Source organism: Hyperolius riggenbachi, chromosome 7 (assembly GCF_040937935.1).
Source record: "Hyperolius riggenbachi isolate aHypRig1 chromosome 7, aHypRig1.pri, whole genome shotgun sequence".
Taxonomy (NCBI): Eukaryota; Metazoa; Chordata; class Amphibia; order Anura; family Hyperoliidae; genus Hyperolius; species Hyperolius riggenbachi.
The window spans coordinates 48827497-48842251 of record NC_090652.1 but is presented as its reverse complement, the minus strand read 5'-3'; the positions used below and the strand labels follow the sequence as shown (position 1 = coordinate 48842251).

Sequence of the window (14755 nt, the reverse complement as noted above, 5' to 3'; positions counted from 1 at the left end):
GTGGACACTGATGCAGCAAGTATGCCTGGTGCTGAGTCCCTTTCTGGAGGCAACCAAGATGGTCAGCGAGGAGCGGGCCTCCGTGTGTCAGTGGGTGCCCATGGTTTGCCTGCTGGACCAGGCAATGTTCAATTGGGGAGGCAGCCCTGAGGCAGCTGGATAAGGAGCAGATGGCAGCACAAGAGGGCTCACAGGTAGTGGAGGAGTTGGAGGTCCCTAACCTGAATGCTGAGGAGGAGGAGCAGAGCGCCGCTGGTGTTGTACGGGGATGATGGTTTGGGAAGGACAACACGGCACAGGAAGAGGACAGGCATGTGATATGGGACAATGAGAATGAGGTCACTGAGAAGCGCTCTCGGCTCTGCCACGCCTCTGTGGACAAACTCACCTTCCTGAAAATGAAGCAGGCTTGGGTGGAAGGTGAGTTCCTGGCCCCTATTATCGGACACAGGAGAACATGAAGTGGCTGCTGCAATGTGTTAACCATGCCTGCCTTTGCAAAGAAAGTTACAACCTCCCTACCTTGGTTCATTTTTTTGGCTGTGGTACTACCAGTGAGTTGCCATGGTCCTTCTGTGCTGCCGAACTGACCGTCTGCTTTGTCCTCCGGACTCAGTTGCTACTACACTCTGCGTTTACACTGCCTGGGTCACCGGACGCATTTAATTTTTTGGGCAGCACTATTACACTGTGGTACTACCAGTGAGTTGCCATGGTCCTTTTATGCTGGCAAACTGACCATCCGCTTTGTCCTCCTGACTCAGTCGCTACTATACTCTGCATTCACACTGCCCGGGTCCACTGATGCATCTAATTTTTTGGGAAGCACTATTACACTGTGGTACTACCAGTGAGTTGCCATGGTCCTTCTGGGCTGCCAAACTCACCATCCGCTTTGTCCTCCCTACTCAGTCACTACTACACTCTGCCCAGGTCCACTGACAACTCTGTTGCCATGTCATTGCTAATCGCTGCAAAAAAAATAAATAAATAAAAATTACAAAAACCTCTCTGGGTCTTTTTGGCGTCAGCCACTCATCCTACTCCAGTTGTACCATCACTGCCAAGTGCTATTGGGACTCACCTTCACCTCTGTGATTGCTTAATGTGTATTTCCCTGTTTAAAACCACTTATTACCAATTAAAGCGGACCCAAACCCATAGGGCCCAACCGTCTCATTTTCGTCGGGACTGTCACGATTTTGGGGGGCTCTCCCGCTATCACGGTATGAGCCCCCCAAGTCCCAGGCAGCAGTGGGCAGTGAGGGTGGAAAAAAAATGATCGAGGCGCCAGCCGCGGGTAAGTGGGATGCGGGACGCGTGCATCCCATTACTGCCTCCCTCCCTCCCTCCCTTGGAATCTGCCCCCCCCCTGTGTCTCCCCCCTGTTTGCAGAGTGCGCAGCTAAGCGGAGCGGGCTGTCAGCTTACCGGTATCCATGGACGCATACCAATGTCCGGCTTCAATCTGCTTCCTGTGACGTCACAGGAAGCAGGAAACCAGATGGTGGTACGCGTCCATGGATACCGGTAAGCTGACAGCCCGCTCCGCTTAGCTGCGCACTCTGCAAACAGGGGGGAGACACGGGGGGGGGGGCAGATTCCAAGGGAGGGAGGGAGGTAGTAATGGGATGCACGTGTCCCGCATCCCACTTACCCGCGGCTGGCGCCTCGATCATTTTTTTTCTTGCATTGGCACCCTCCTCCTCACCCACCCACGGACAGCCTCACCCACCCACCCACAGACACCATCCTCCTCATCATATATGGGGGAGATAAAATTATTAGGGGATATTATTAATTGAAAAAAAAATTCAATTTTTTTTATGGTAGGTGTGACGGGGCATTTCAGTGCATGCTTTTCACCCTTTTCTTTTCATAACTAGGGTTATACTGGGGGCAGCCATTAGCAATTCCTCCTTTGCCAGACACCACCTACTCCATCAGTTTGCCGGATTTTGTCCCGGCAATTTGAAAGGAAGGGAGGGGTTCATCCAATAAAATGTAAAATATTTTATATTTGTCATCATGCAGCTGAAAAAAAGCTTCTATTTATTATTATAATTTAGAAAATAGATTTTATTTCTGAAATCTTGTATTTTTAATTTGGGTCCACTTTAACAGCCCCATTTAAAGTGTTGATTTCACTGTAAAATCCATTTTCTCAAAAACAAAAAATTATTTTTGGATTTTTTTTGTTTAAATTGTAGCCCCTTGTCACCTTGATAATCCATGCAATTTGGGGGATTGTAGCATGTATGGAGGCTTTGCTATTAACGTTAAAATAAAATCTGGATCCGGCCGTGGATCCGGCCATGATTGCCTCATTCACGGCCGAAAATCCGTGTCGTGGACGTGTATCACAATACGGAACCAATCACACCAGAGGCGGATTTTTTGGGGGGGCAACAGCCGTGGTTGCTGAATTCGTGGATCGGGACATCCGAGCATCACTATATGCAACACTGTTTTCATTGCTGGGAACCAGAGCTGAAAAAATAAAGATTTTATACATACCCGGGGCTTCCTCCAGCCCCATACGCGCTGATCGATCCCATGCCGCCGTCCTCCTCTGCCCGCAGCTACGAGAACCGCCTCCCCACTGTTCCGTCAGTCGGAGTCTGTCTAAGCGTAGCAGAAGTGCGCTCTTTGCATATCTCTGCAGCAGTGTATGGAGAGATATGTAGAGGGCGCACTTCTCCTGCGTAGCTGGCTCCCGTGACGTCAGCGACGGGAGCCCGTTCTCGTAGAAGCGGGCAGCGGTAGATAGCGGCGTGGGATCGATCAGCGCGTATGGGGCTGGAGGAAGCCCCAGGTATGTATAACTTCTTTTTCATTTTTTCAGCTAGGGTACATCTCTGGTACCCTTTAAGTGCTTCTCTTTATTGGTTGCCTCTAACTTAACTTATACCTCTCTAATCCTACCTTATACCTAAAAATTAGCACAGCTGCCGGCAAAGGTCCCAACGGTGGACTTTGCACCTGACCCGCCACCTCTGCATTGTCCTGGAGTTCCTCTAATGCCCCATACGGTGTCCTCTATTACTTCACTATAGTGATGATACCCTTTGTTGTTTTTTAGTGCCATTCATTGATTACTATTGTCCTCTGATGTCCCCTACAAGGCCCTGCATTTCCCACTGTTATAGTCTTAGCCTTCAATGCTTCCTTCAGTGCCCTCCATTTTATCCCTGTAAACTCATCATGGGGTCCCTTCTACAATTCTGGGGTGTCTTCTCCAATCCTTTAGAGGTTTTCTCTACAGGCCTATAGTTTAAACCATATTTCTTCTTTGGATCTCTGAACATCTGGGGTTGACCTCTGTACCACTTATGGAATTTCTGGCACACTACTTCTTGGGTCACTTACTTGGCAGGAGTCCTTCCCTCCATCGGTGTAACCAGAACAGATCTTATCACTTTGGACAATTACGGTGCTGGCACTTTGTGATGACCCGATATGATACAATCTATCACACGTACTGTAGTCAATAAGTGGGGTCATGACCTCCTGGAGAATCCCATTTACAGGAAGCTGTCCTGTTAGGGAACAGGAATAATCATTAAAAATTCAGTGTCATATACATACATCAACATTAAAGACCATCTCTTCTTGAAACCAGAGGCTTGATGCAGGGAGTGGCGCGCAGGGAGTGCAAAGCAATTCTATTTACTTCTATTAATAGCGTGATTAATAGAGTGTTTAACAGAATGCTTTTAGTCATTTAGAGTGTTCCAGGAGCATGATGTACTCACAGTGGTGAAGGCCACTTCACTAGGACATTAGACTATGGCTATGGTAGGATTAGACTGTTAGCTCCTCTGTGGACAGTCAGTGACATGGCTATGTACTCTGTAAAGTGCTGCAGAAGATGTCAGTTCTATATCAATACATAGTAATAATACACTAGGGCATTAGACTGTGACTATGATAGGAATAAATTGTGAGTTTCTCTGAGGACAGTCAGTGACATGACTATGTATTCTGTAAAGTGCTGCAGAAGATGTCAGTGCTACATAAACGCATAATAATAATATGGTAGTAAATTCGATTATGACTATGGTAGGATTAGATTGTGAGCTCCTCTGCGGACAGTCAGTGACATGACTATGGTCTGTAAAGTGCTGCAGGAGAGGTCAGTGCTATATAAATACATAATAATAATATGGTAGGACATTACACTTTGACTATGATAGGTTTAGACTGTGATCTGCTCTCAGGACAGTCAGTGACATGACGATGTACTCTGTAAAGTGCTGCTGCAGATATGCTGTATAAATAATAATAATAATAATAATAATAATAATATTGTAGGACTCTGTAAGAGAACATGTCTGTGCTAACCAAATGAATGCATGATCCCAACAAAATGTGGGGACCTGTGGACACAGAATCAGCTCTGTAACTGTCACTTATGAGCAGGCCAGTCTGAACGCCAGACGGGAGAGCTGCTAGCCAAAAGCATACGCTAATAAGTTAATATATGCATCATACAAAGGTAGTATAATAAAGTACAAAAATAGAAACAGTACAAAAATTAGATAGTAATATTCAAAGCAAGTAAATTAGAAGAATTCTAAACTAACCCCAACCCAACAGACTCTCATGAGATAGGCTCAACTCTGAAGCAAAAAGTTTTATTTCAAGATTAAACCATCTGCTCAGTATGGTACCTGGTTACCTTTCTAGGAATACACCCAATTAATTGCGATCATTAAAGCAAAGTGGGCCCATTGCATTGATTTTGAAAATCCAATATGATTCCCTTTGGGACAGGACTTAATCTCGATCACCCTCTCTTCTTGCCAACATGATAGAGATGAGTCCCACCATGATTAGGTGGGAGTGATCACTGTCATGTACTTCCCTGAAGTGCTCCATCAATCTGGGCACCTCTCCTCCTTTCCTCAGAAATTGCATGTGTTCTACCAACTGTTCCCTCATTGGACGGGTGGTTTTCCCAATGTAAAAGTATTGACAGGAAAACAGGAGAGCATACACCACAAACTTGATCCTACAAGTGATGAAATTCTTAATCTGAAACTGTATGTGGCCTAACCTTACACTTTTAGTTTTTGTAACATGGTTGCAGATGGGACAGTGACCACAAGGAAAACATCCTACTGTCCTACCACCCTCCAGCCAAGCGCTGTTGTGTGCTGTTACATACTCACTATATGTCAGCATGGAGCCTTAGGTAGGGTTCCTTCTGAAGGCCATTGTGGGAAAGTTCTCAATTTTGGGACTCAAACTTCTATCCTGTTCTTGAATCTGCCAGTTTCTTTGAATAATCTCTTGAATTTAGTCTGACATTGGTGAATAGTCAAACACCATCACAAAATTATCTTTTTCTTGTCTTTCTTTGGGTTTCAAAAGCTCCAACCAGAGATTAGTTCCACCATGTTTAGGTGGGGGAGATCACTTCCATGTACTTCCCTGAAGTGCTCCACCAATCTGGGCACCTCTCCTCCTTTCCTCACAAATCGCACGTGTTCACGTGATGTGCGTGGTCAGGTGACCTGGAGGTAATGTAGTCATTGGCGGCGGGTAAGCGGTAGTGCGCAGGAAAATGACGCACCCGTGCCAGCCAGCCAGAGCCAGCCAGCCATTCGACAGATGGATGAGAGGGGCTTGTAGCTATTCAGCTATTTGAGTATGCCTCGTCTCCACGACGTGTGAAACCGCACACAAACGTGCCAGTGAGCAGCCCATACATGATCAAGCACCGGCCGGTGCGAAACAATTGTCGGAGGAATCGGGTCTATGTGTATGGTGTCATCTAAGGGTGATCTACTGGACTTTCATGAATGTTTTGTACTATGCTGCCAATGCTTTATACAGTGTGCAATACATTTGATGAAGTTTATTGGTAACTGGTGCCCATAAAAGATACAATGTTTGGATGGTTTGATATGGAGACACAGTTTTACATCTAGTGAACGGCACACAGTTCTTTAAGTATCCAGATACACTGACATTCTTGAGTGCGAGGAGTTTTCGCTTGCTTGTTCTGCTTTTGACAGGAATTATTCACCCTCATGTCTGGCGCACCAACGCAGAAAGGACCTAGTGAAGCATCTGAGCCAATGTTGGTTACCGCGGATGCGGAATCTCAGGATACCTTTCTATCTGAACGGTCAGACTGGGAAACTTATTTCTCTGATGATAGTTCATCAGCAACACCCACACATAGAACCCTTAACACCAGGCGGCTAGAACAGAAGCTCCTTAAAGCATCTGAAAAGGAGGTTAGAGTATTTTGGACTATTGCATCTTTTAAAAAGTACAAGGACAAGGGGTATGTGTCCCGTGGCTTCCGCTCCTATTGACCTCCAGCAGAATACAGTGATGATCCTATCTTTGTTTAAAAATGGGAAAAGGCACATTTAGACCATGCAAAGGTCTTATTGGGTCTGGCCCTAGAAAGATCAGAACAAGAGCACGATAAATGAATTGAAGAGATTGACAATCTCAAGGATCGACTGCACATATAGCGATTGGCGATAAAGCCAAAGAAATCGAAGCAAAAATAGAGAAGAACTAATACCCATCCAGAGGGAGACAAAGGAGAGAAAACTTAACAAGTACCAAAGAGATCAAGAGGACTTTCAGACTAATCATGTTTTTGATTGGGTATGGGTAACTGTTGAATCGTAACCTAAACCTAGGTTGTACAATAGAAAGAGAAAGTGTAACCGTTGTGGAACTTTCTCCGTGATCAGCGCACAACGCGTGCGCTGATACGGCGGAAATCCTCCACAAGCGTATATTTGCAGGAACCCAGCAAAAGGTGCTACGCACCCGTAGAGGGAAATTCCTGTCGGCAGATGGCGCTGGGGAGTGCAAAGGAACCAATCCTCTGTACCTCCACAAGTGCCAGACAGGAATTGTACGAAGCGCAGAACGCAATCGCAAGAGAAGCGATTGCGAATGAGAACGAGCAAAGGGACAGGTTGTATGTGTGTGCGCCAACCTAGTCGCCACCCCGCGACAGTGCACACACAACAGCAGATATGAAATAGGAACGCGATCGCGAGAGGTGTGATCGCCAGACGTGACACAAGGCAGATCAGAACAGAATACGAGGATAGCAAAGGCACAGAACATAATACAATGAGAATAACAAGGAAAATAACAAACGCTAACTGAACGCGAACACCGCACTCATTCGCAACAGTGCACGCGTTCGTGCGCGGTCTCCACATGTTAAGCACAATAGAGACAAGCACGCCTAACTAACCAAGACAAGAGAGACACCACACAAACGTGCTTGCTACACGGTTGCCTTACCGCAGGCACCAGCAAGCGCACGCAAACAGACAGACAATGGGAATCGATCAAACAGGAGCCACTGCTCTTACTGTCAGAGCCAGTGCGAACCAGGTATCAGAAAGATCCACTGCTCTTGCTGTCAGAGCAGTGTGATCCAAGCAGACGACAAACAGAAGGCGTAACCTGCAGCGACCGCAGCCGAGGTTAGCTCCAAGATCCAGACCAGAGGAATCCACTGCCACTAACGCTAGGGCAAGTGCGATTCAGACAGACAGAACAGAAGGATCCACAGCACTAGCGAAAGTGGCTAGCGTGATCCAGGAAGACAGAACAGAAGGATCCACAGCACTAGCGCAGGATGCCAGTGCGATCCAGGTACAGAGTAGCAGAACAGAAGGATCCACAGCACTAGCGCAGGATGCTAGTACGATCCAGGGAGGCAGAACAGAAGGATCCACAGCACTAGCGAAAAGAGGCTAGTATAATCCAGGGAAACAGATCAGAAGGGGCTACCAGCAACAACCGCTGTTGCGATTAGCACCCAGACACACAGAACGATTTCCTGTCGCTGGGACAGGACAATCGCAACAGACAAACAAAACAGATAAACAATCCTAACTGCACTAGGGAAACCTGCCTAGTGCAAGTTCCAGGAATAACTCTAAGCTGATCTTCAAACAAAGAGCATGGCTGACACTCCTCCAGGAGTGTTTCACAGGAAGGGGTCCTTATGACTAGCCAAGCATTGTGGGAAACACATAGTACTTATAGAGCAAGCCCACAATGGATGTGGCTAGGCAATTTGCATGATAAACATATGCAAATTCCTCAGCAGAAAGCTGCAGAACTGACAAAAGGTCTCTCTTAAAGAGACCTGCAGAATGCAGACCTGAACAGTGGTCAAAAAGCTGCCTGTCTGCACAGGCAGCTGAGCAGATTCTCACAGAAAGCCACGTAAGCCCAGAAAGGGAACCTGGACTTCAGATTCAGGATCTGAGTCTGAAGGTAACAATAAAGGGAAAAAAAAACTAAATCTGACCCTTTAGGAAAAGGACAAGGAGAGGGCGGAGGAAGAGAGAGGGACCCAGTTCAAAAAAGAAGGTGTCCTGGAAGGGACTGCTTATAATCGAGGATTGACCACCGATGGTGGATTCACGGACAGATTACAAGTGATTAACAGGGATGCTCATCCGGATATCCAGGTAACCCAGATATTCGACCATTTTTGCACTATCTGCCCGGATCCGGATTCCGGATAGTTGAGCAGAAATCCGGATAGCTATCTGTGGATAGTTTGACAGCCATCCCGGATACCCGCCGATTTCTCCCAGCTATCCGAATCCGGATTACAGGTTCGATGGCACAAAGTACACACACACACACACACACCCTCCTCCTTCTCTCTGATCTTGCCTTCCAGGGAATGGTAGGCTGTCAAAAGCCAGCTCACATACATTGGCCAGGAATCAAACCCAGGTCCACTGCTTTAAAAGCAGCTATGATCACCACTATCCTACTGACAGCACTACATGCTGAAGCCAGCCTAGCATGTACCATTGTGACGGGTCAGTGAAAAATGGCGCCCAGCACCATTTGATAAAAATGGCGCCCCATTCACTTACATTATCAAACGATATTTATCGTTTTAAAAGGTTAAAAAACGGCGCCGACCTTTTGAACGAAATTTATCGTTTTAAAACTTTTTTTTTGTCCTGTCTGAACGATATTTATCGTTTTAACCCCTGCATTGCTGCCGTTTGGAAAATATCTGCCTGCCGGCTTTAATGTTTAATAGCAAAGCCCCCTTAAAAGCTAAAAACACCAAATTTGCAGGGAATGTTAAGAAGAAAATTGTGAACAAGAGGAAATTTTTTCAAAAAGACCTTATAGTTTTTGAGAAAATCGATTTTGAATTTTCTTCTTCTGACCGTGGGAAAATTAAATGCCTGCCGACTTTAGCGGTTAATAGCAAAGCCCCTCTAAATGCCAGAAACACCAAATGTGTAGGGAATGTTAGGAAGAATAGTGGGAACACGAAGAAAAAAGATTGTTCAAAAAGACCTTATAGTTGTTGAGAAAATCGATTTTAAATCTTCAAAGAGGAAAATGTATCTATTTAAATCGCGTACTGACATTTCAGCGGCGGAAACAATTCCCGCCGACTTTAGCCGTTAATAGCAAAGTCCCCTTAAATCCTAGCAACACCAAATTTGCAGGATATGTTAAAAAGATACTGGGAAACAATATTTAAAAAAAAAATTTGAATTGTATGAATTTTTTTTACAATTCAAATTTTTGGGTTATGTTCAGAGCGTGGGAAATTTTTTGAAAAAAATGATGTGGGGTCCCCCCTCCCGAGCCTCTGTAACCCCTTTTCTCCCATGCAGGCTGAGGTAGCCAGAATGCGGAGCCCCGGCCGACTGGGGCTTCGCATCCTGAGCTATACCAGCCCGCATGGTCTATGGTATGGGGGGGCTTCGGGGGGAAGGGCGGCCAAGCCTTCCCCTCCCCCCCGGAGCCCTTGTCCAATCCATGGACAAGGGGCTCTTCCCCACCTCCAGTGCCCAAGGAGGAGGTGGGGGCGACGACTCCCGGGGGGGGGTTCATGGTGGCATCTGAGAGTCCCCTTTAAGAAGGGGAACCCAGATGCCTGCCCCCCTCCCAGGAGAAATGAGTATAGGGGTTCAAAGTACCCCTTACCCATTTCCATAAAGGGTTAAATGAAATAAAAACACAACAACGAGAAAAGTCCTTTAATGTTCTAAATTAACCACAAATACTTACCTGTACCTTTAAGAAAAAATTGCCACGCCAATTAGGTCCCACGACAGTATCCTCCATCTTGCAATCTTCAGAAATACTTACCTGTACCTTTAAGAAAAAATTCCCACGCCATTATCCTCGGAAAAGGTCCCGCACTATAATCCGTTATGGGGATACGTTGAAAAGGGCTCCTGAGCTGCCTGTATGAAAAGGGCTCCTCCATAGACATCAATGTTATTTCTGCAAATATGGGCTACAAGGTGGTGAAAAGGGCTCCGGAGTTTTGATATAGGCTACAAGCGGGCGCCCTTTTGTAGCCCATATTTTTTTTTTAGGCTACAAGGTTTTTGGCTACAAAAGGGCACCCCTTTGTAGCCCATATTTTTATTCGGCTACAAGGTTTTTGGCTACAAAAAGGCACCCCTTTGTAGCCCATATTTTTTATTCAGCTACAAGGTTTTAGGCTACAAGGTATTTAATTCTGCTACAAAAGGGAACCCTTTTATAGCCGATATTTTTGATTCGAGGGTGCAGGGGAGGTTAGGATTAGGCATCACAAGGGGGCGGGGGGTCTTAGGGTTAGGCACCTCCTAGGGGATTAGGGTTAGGTGCCATCGGGGGAGGGTTCTGTGTGAGAGTAGGGAGCAGTTAGGTCATAATAATCACTTTTCTTAGCTATATCTAGAGCCCTTTTATAACCCAACAAATTTTGCCTAATAAACTAAACTAGCTTTTTCGGCTACACCAGGCATATATGGGCTACATCAGGCGCCCTTTGTAGCCAAAGTTGGCATATATGGGCTACACCATGTGCCCTTTGTAGCCGAAGTTGGCATATGGGCTACACCAGGTGCCCTTTGTAGCCGAAGTTGGCATATGGGCTACACCAGACGCCCTTTGTAGCCGAAGTTGGCATATGGGCTACACCAGGTGCCCTTTTTGTAGCCGAATTTGGTATATATGGGCTACACCAGGAGCCCTTTTTTACAGGAGCCCTTTTCAAATAGACCCCTGTTATGTCCCACGACGACAGTATCCTCTGTCTTGCGATCTTCAGTAATACTTACCTGTACCTTTAAGAAATAAATTCCACGTCAATTAGGTCCCACGACAGTATCCTCCATCTTGCGACCTTCTGTTACATCTTGATTGAAGATCTCCGCCTCCCCGGCGCCACACCCGCCGCCATCGCCGCACTGCTCTCAGCTATACTTAGTATAGCTTAGAGCAAAAAGCATCTTTAAATTTTAGCTCCAATGGTCCCCATTGGTTCATTAACAGACCAATGGGGATCAGGAGGATCCCCATTGGTCGATAAGGAACCAATGGGGAGCCTTGGAGCCAAAATTTAAAGATGCTTTTTGTTCTCAGCTATACAAAGTATAGCTGAGAGTGCATCTATATAGACGCATTACCGCTGGCTCGTGCTGCCCTCCATGCCTCCCCCCACCTGTCACCTTCACCCATGCTGGCACTCATGGGTGCATTGGGTGCCAGCATGGGTGAGGGTGACAGGTGGGGGGAGGCAGGGAGGGCAGCGGCGGCCGGTGGTAATGCGTCTGTATAGATGTGCTCTCAGCTATACTTAGTATAGCTGAGAGCAGTGCGGCGGAGGCGGCGTGTTTGGCGTTGGGGCGGCGGAGATCTTCAATCAAGATGTATCAGAAGATCGCAAGATAGAGGATACTGTCGTGGGACCTGATTGGCGTGGGATTTTTTTTTTAAAGGTACAGGTAAGGATTTGTGGTTAATTTAGAACATTAAAGGACTTTTCTCGTGGTTGCGTTTTTATTTCATTTAACCCTTTGTGGAAATGGGTAAGGGGTACTTTGTACCCCTATACTCATTTCTCCTGGGAGGGGGGTGGGCATCTGGGGGTCCCCTTCTTAAAGGGGACTCCCAGATGCCACCATGAACCCCCCCAGGGAGTCGTCGCCCCCACCTCCTCCTGGGGCACCAGAGGTGGGGAAGAGCCCCCTGTCCATGGATTGGACAAGGGCTCTGGGGGGAGGGGAAGGCTTGGCCGCCCCTCCCCCTGGAGCCCCCCCATACCATGGACCATGCGGGCTGGTATAGCTCAGGGTGCGAAGCCCCAGTCGGCCGGGGCTCCGCATTCTGGCTATCCCAGCCTGCATGGGAGACGAGGGGTTACAGAGGCTCGGGAGGGGGGACCCCACGTCATTTTTTTTTTAAATTTATATCCCACACTCTGAACATTAAAAAAATAAAAATTGATACCAAATTTAAAAAAAAAACCACGTGGGGTCTCCCCTCCCGAGCCTTTGTAACCCCTTGTCTCCTATGCAGGCTGGGATAGCCAGAATGCGGAGCCCCGGCCGACTGGGGCTTTGCACCCTGAGCTATACCAGCCCGCATGGTCCATGGTATGGGGGGGCTTCGGGGGGGAGGGGTGGCCAAGCCTTCCCCTCCCCCCCAGAGCCCTTGTCCAATCCATGGACAAGGGGCTCTTCCCCACCTCCGGTGCCCCAGGAGGAGGTGGGGGTGATGACTCCCTGGGGGGGGGGGGGTTCATGGTGGCATCTGGGAGTCCCCTTTAAGAAGGGGACCCCCAGATGCCCACCCCCCTCCCAGGAGAAATGAGCATAGGAGTACAAAGTACCCCTTACCCATTTCCACAAAGGGCTAAATGAAAAAAAAAAACACAACCACGAGAAAAGTCCTTTAATGTTTTAAATTAACCACAAATACTTACCTGTACCTTTAAGAAAAAAATCCCACGCCAATCAGGTCCCACGACAGTATCCTCTATCTTGCGATCTTCTGATACATCTTGATTGAAGATCTCCGCTACCTTGATGCCACACACGCCGCCTCCGCCGCACTGCTCTTAGCTATACTAAGTATAGCTGAGAGTGCGTCTATACAGACGCATTAGCGCTCCCTGCCTCCCCCCACCTGTCACCCTCACCCATGCTGGCACCTAATGCACCCATGGGTGCCAGCATGGGTGAGCACTGGCGTATCCAGACGGGGGTTCTGGATGTATGGAACACCCCCCTGAGACTCCTGTACCTTTAAAAAAAATTCCCTGAAATCGCTGAAGCAGACAAGCTGGTAAATATACAGAGGCTTGCCTGCAGGGTCTGTGGGAAAAACTCAGCTCTTTCCATATTGTAAAGACTGCATGTAGACAGCTACATAAGGTATGTCACAGGTTGAAAAGTTTTTGACAGTCCCTAAACTCCAGGAGGGCTGCCTGCAGCTTGTGTGAGATTCTCCACACCCCTATGGATAGTATACCTATATCTCAGTCTCTCCACTCCACCTGGGGGGCAATTCCCCCCAGGCCCCCTTTCATTCAGTGATTTAGGGCTGGTGTCTGGTGTATTCAGGTTGTTGTTGTAAGGCAATGCAAAATACTAGGCTAGCTGATAAAACTGCAATTAAAGGGCAGGCAAGCTGGTATATATATACAGCATGATGCAGAGCTTGCCTGGAGGGTCCGTGGGCAAAAACCTGTCTCTCCCCTATGTCATAATGACTGCATCTTGTTAAACAAGGTGAAAATTTTTTGACAGTCCCTAGACTCCAGGAGGACTGCTTTCTGACTTGTGTGAGAGACTGGCAGGGACAAGAGTCTTATTACAGGCAAGTAGCCTCTGTGTGATGTGGGACTGCAATACAGATAATGCTCCATCTCAGGCTATTCTCAATTTCTCTCCACTCCTCTTCTCTCTAGGCTAGTGCACGCCAAAATCACAATAGCAATCGCTAGCAATTAGTGAGTGCGATTTTCAGATCGATTTCTGAATGAATTACTCAAAAAAAAGGGCTACATGCGGTATACCTGCGATTTTGAAAAAAATCACAACGCTGCTGGGGGAACACCCACATAGGGTAACATTAGCCAAGCGCTTTTAAAATCAATGTTGATTTGAAAAACGCTCAGAAGCCCTCTTGCTTGGCACCAGCCCTCCCTCGTTCACCTTTGTTTCCCTCTTCCCCTAATGCTGGCTGGCTATGTCTTCTTGTCATACAGGAAAGCTAAATAAAAGTGCAATCCTGGTGAGGCAAATTATTATTATTTAGTATTTAAATAGCGCCGCCATCTTCCGCAGATGCATGTATCTCTGCATCATATGGGTATCGCTTGCGCTATGTGACATGTGATGTGACATATTACACTGAATTGTCCAAACTAAGTCTATCTCTTGTTCCTCTCTCGGGGAGTTGTTCCAGCGCTGTCCCCTGTTCAAGTTCAAATTTGCTGCTTACAGAAGCCCTCAGAAACACTTGTGTCCTTGAGTACTTCCAAAAATAGGCAGCTCCGTAATACGCCAGCGCACTTTTGTGCATGGGCAGTATGGAGCCACCTGTATTCGGAAGCACTCGGGGACATAAGTGCTTCTGGACCTTTCAGGAATCCCCCCCTTAAAAATCCTGCGTTTGCCCCTGGTGAGGGTGACAGGTGGGGGGAGGCAGGGAGGGCAGCGCAAGCCAGCGGTAATGCGTCTATATAGATGCACTCTCAGCTATACTTTGTACAGCTGAGAACAAAAAGCATCTTTAAATTTTGGCTCCAAGGCTCCCCATTGGTTCCTTATCGACCAATTAGGATCCTCTGAACTCTCTTACTTTATTGTGGGCTGAATAGCAGCCTTCCTTATCTCCAGGCTGTTTAGGAGGACGCATCAGACTGAAAAAGCTGCAATCAGCCTGCAAAGCAGTATGGGAAGGTCTTACTTCCTCTCTACTGCCCT

The 14755-nt window shown here is 47.2% G+C and overlaps 1 protein-coding gene across 1 annotated transcript in view; it reads right to left on the bottom strand.

Moving 5' to 3' along the window:
- LOC137526008 (transmembrane protease serine 9-like) overlaps positions 1-14755 on the bottom strand; it is a 222203-nt gene that overhangs the window by 92276 nt on the left and 115172 nt on the right. The window contains exon 8 of the mRNA XM_068247217.1: positions 3369-3538. Coding sequence (XP_068103318.1) covers positions 3369-3538 — 170 coding nt within the window. The remainder of the gene's footprint in view (positions 1-3368; positions 3539-14755) is intronic.